General features: G+C 36.5%; 1 protein-coding gene across 1 annotated transcript in view; it reads left to right on the forward strand.

Annotated features, from left to right (window-relative positions):
- Dnah12 (dynein axonemal heavy chain 12) overlaps positions 1–3,649 on the forward strand; it is a 171,786-nt gene that overhangs the window by 38,556 nt on the left and 129,581 nt on the right. Inside the window, exon 19 of the mRNA XM_029541695.1 lies at positions 982–1,182. Coding sequence (XP_029397555.1) covers positions 982–1,182 — 201 coding nt within the window. The remainder of the gene's footprint in view (positions 1–981; positions 1,183–3,649) is intronic.

Below are 3,649 nucleotides of genomic sequence, written 5' to 3' on the forward strand. Positions count from 1 at the left end.
TCTTTAAAAAAAAAAAAAGAAATCAAACAGGCATCTAAAAAAATAATAATAAAATAAAAACTAAAGTGAAATCAAACAAACCAGAATAGGACAAAGCAAACAGAAGAACCAAAGAAAAAGCACAAGAAACATGCATCAATGTAACAACTCACATGTTCGCACACACAGGAATCCCATAGAAAAGCAAAACTAGAAGCCATAATGTATAATATGCAAAATACCTCTAAGGTTTGCTGTACATCTGCTGCTGGGCATCGGGCCTGCAGTGGTTTGTATACCCAGAGAGAGTCCATTGGAGAAAGCTAATTTATTTTTTGCGAGCTACATTTGTATCTACTGGTTTCCCCTCCCAGCACTGGAACTGCAGCTGATGAAGTCCTGTGCATGGCGTCTACATGCGACACAGTCTCTGTGAGTTCACATGTGCATCAGTCTTGCTGTGTTATGAAGGTCTTGATGCTTGGTGTCCTCCAACCCCACTTCCTCTTCCACAGCATTCCCTGTGTCTGGATAGGAGGGAGTTGATGGATACAATTTCATTTAGTACTGAGTATTGCATGGTCTCTCACTCTCTGCACACAGTCCGGTTGTACATCTTGGAGTTTGTTCTTATCTACTACAGGAGGGAGCATCTCTGATGGTGGTTGAGCAAAGGGCTGACCTATGAGTATAGCAGAATGTCATTTTATTGTTATATTTCTTAAGCAAAACAATAGTATTTGGCTTTATCCTAGGCTCATAGCCTCTCAAAAGAACTTTTAAATAATTTTTAAAAACCCCTCTTAGATAGATAGATAGATAGACAGACAGACATCAGGCAGACACACACAGACAATTATGGAAATTATGGTATATACTCAATGCTTACTGAGTTACCCAGAAAAATTGAATAAGTTCCCCTTTTTCGTCATCCTGTCCTCCACCTCCCACCCCACTCCCATTTTGATCATCTTAGTCTTTTTTTGCATTTCTCCCTTTCAGGAATTTTCCTTAGAGAGGTCCATGAATGCTATGATAGCAACTTGGGATGATATTTCTTTTCATATAAGTCTGTATCGTGATACTGGAATCGGTATCCTTTCTTCAGTGGATGAGATTCAGGCAATTCTTGATGATCAAATTATAAAAACTCAGACAATGAGAGGCTCACCTTTTATCAAACCATTTGAAAATGAGATCAAGGTATGTTAAATATGATATAGTTCCTGGTCATTTATAAAAATGCCTATCTTAATTCATACAAGTTCTCACATAAATATTTGTGGATGGCTTTTAAAGTGTTTACTCAAGTGATATAACTGAATCTTGGTATTTTATGTGGTGAGAAACAGAAATACACATTTGGAGACTAACATGCAATAGGAGGCTGAAGAGAGAGTGTGATGGTAAGAGCACTTGCTTGGTTCCCAGCATGCACACGATGGTTAATAACCATCTGCAACTGCAGTTTCAGAGGATCTGATGCCCTCTTCTGGCCTCTGCGGGCACTGTATGCACACAGTAAACAATACAAAGGCAAAGCATGTATGAAAATGTAAAAATAAACAAAATTTTGACATGCAGTAGATTTGAGAGATTAATACTTTTAAGAAGAAAATCACATTTTATAAGATTTTATTCGGTAATTATAAATGTAACTTTTATTCTCCTGATAAAACTTGTCTCTGAGGTGTACTGTCTCAGTCTGCTAACCTAGGCCTAGTCCTGGAAGCTTCTAGCCTCCATACAATCTTTTTTTTTTTTTTTTTTAAGATTTATTTATTATATGCAAGTGCACTGTAGCTGTCTTCAGACACTCCAGAAGAGTGAGTCAGATCTCATTACGGATGGTTGTGAGCCACCATGTGGTTGCTGGGATTTGAACTCCTGACCTTTGGAAGAGCAATCAGGTGCTCTTACCCACTGAGCCATCTCACCAGCCCCATACAATCTTATCTAGACCTATAATGTTTTCAGCCTCTGAGACTTGCTGCTATGGGCCTATGATAAAGCCAAATACTATTGAGACTTCTGAGACTCACATTTTCTTGTTCTTTCTGATCTCACACATGTTAAGTGCACACTGCAGACTGGCAAGAAGATTTTATAGCAACCGAAATTTAAAAACTTTATTCTTAGGAAATTCTAATTTTAGAAAGCTCAGATCACATATTACACTGTAGCCTCATAGTAAATTTCCCTGGGTCACTGTTTAATTCTATTTGTAAACGACAAGCATGAGGGTAATTAATGAGTTACTGTCCACTTCAGAAAAAATAAATGATATCTCTTTATTGTTGATATGGGTAACTATGGAAAAATACAAATTATGATAATAATTCATAGTATAATGAAGTCCAGTGTTTTTGCCCCTTGGTGAGTACAAAGCCAAAAAGTTCAACCAGGAGATAAAAGATTAAGAAAGTGTTATAAACTGTATAAAGTAAGGAAAATACTGAGGATAACTCTTAAATACTGAACAAAGAAAGTAAGGGAATTTGGTGCAGTGTGTATTCACGCACATGTACTTGTGCATGTATGTGTGAATGTACAAATGTGCACGTGTGTGTGCATGTGTGGACATTTATTCTGAAGAGATAAATGTTTCTAATATAGTCATCTACTGTAGTGGTAACCAGGTAGGCAGGTTTTTGTTACATGCACAATTAGAGATTACTTCTTAGCTGTTCCTAGCAAAGCTTATAATCCTAGTACTCAGGAATCTGAGGCAGGGGAATCAACATGTATTCCAGTCTAACCTACGCTACCTAGAGAGTTAGAAGCTAGCCTAGAATATATGACAAGGCCTTATCTCAAAAAGATAGAGAGGGAGGGAGGGAGAGAGAGAGAGGGGGGAGGGAGAGAGAGAGAGAGAGAGATAGAATCATGCTTTGGAATACATTGAATGTTCAAAGGTGGCAGAGAGAAATTCCCCTACATATCATTTAAAAATATTCTACATGACCTGGAAAGGAGCTGGGTAGCCTTGGCTGATTTAACCTAGTTCCTCAGTTTTATTTGAAACAAAGAACTCGACAGGATGTTTGCAGTCAAAAGCTCTGTCCTCCAAATTAAGAACTGGTACATTATCCCTTTAAGTTCCTATAAGTAACTAACAATAATATCAGAATTCTAATTGGGGGCTATTTAAATTGAGGAAAGAGAAACCACTGACTTGTTGATCCCAGTTTTGATTGATATTTACTGGTTTAGTGGTTTCATATTTACTAACTGATTTAATCCCCACAGCAGACCTTCATAGTAGGTGTTATTATTTGTTTAAATAGATAAGAAAGCTAAGGTTGAGTAATTTGCCAAAATTCACTTAGCTATTAAATGATGGAATTGAGATTTAAACCAAGGCAGTTTTTTAAAATCAGATATAATTTTTAATTGTATTTTTAACTGACAAGTAACAACTTTACATATTTATTTGGTACATTGTGATGTTTTGATTCAATTTTATAATGTGAAATATTTAATTTTAGAATTAACAGTGCTTCATAGATGATCTTGGCTGCCAGTATTTGAGGAAAACAGTTGTGGTTTTCAAGGAGGATATAACACTGGATATATACCTACAACCTGGCTAGCCTGGTCTTTCTTGTTTAAAAAATTATATATATAAAATAGCGCAGACATTGTGATATTTCAGACACTGAAATATTGC

Source organism: Mus pahari, chromosome 8 (genome assembly GCF_900095145.1).
Source record: "Mus pahari chromosome 8, PAHARI_EIJ_v1.1, whole genome shotgun sequence".
In the NCBI taxonomy this organism is placed as follows: Eukaryota; Metazoa; Chordata; class Mammalia; order Rodentia; family Muridae; genus Mus; species Mus pahari.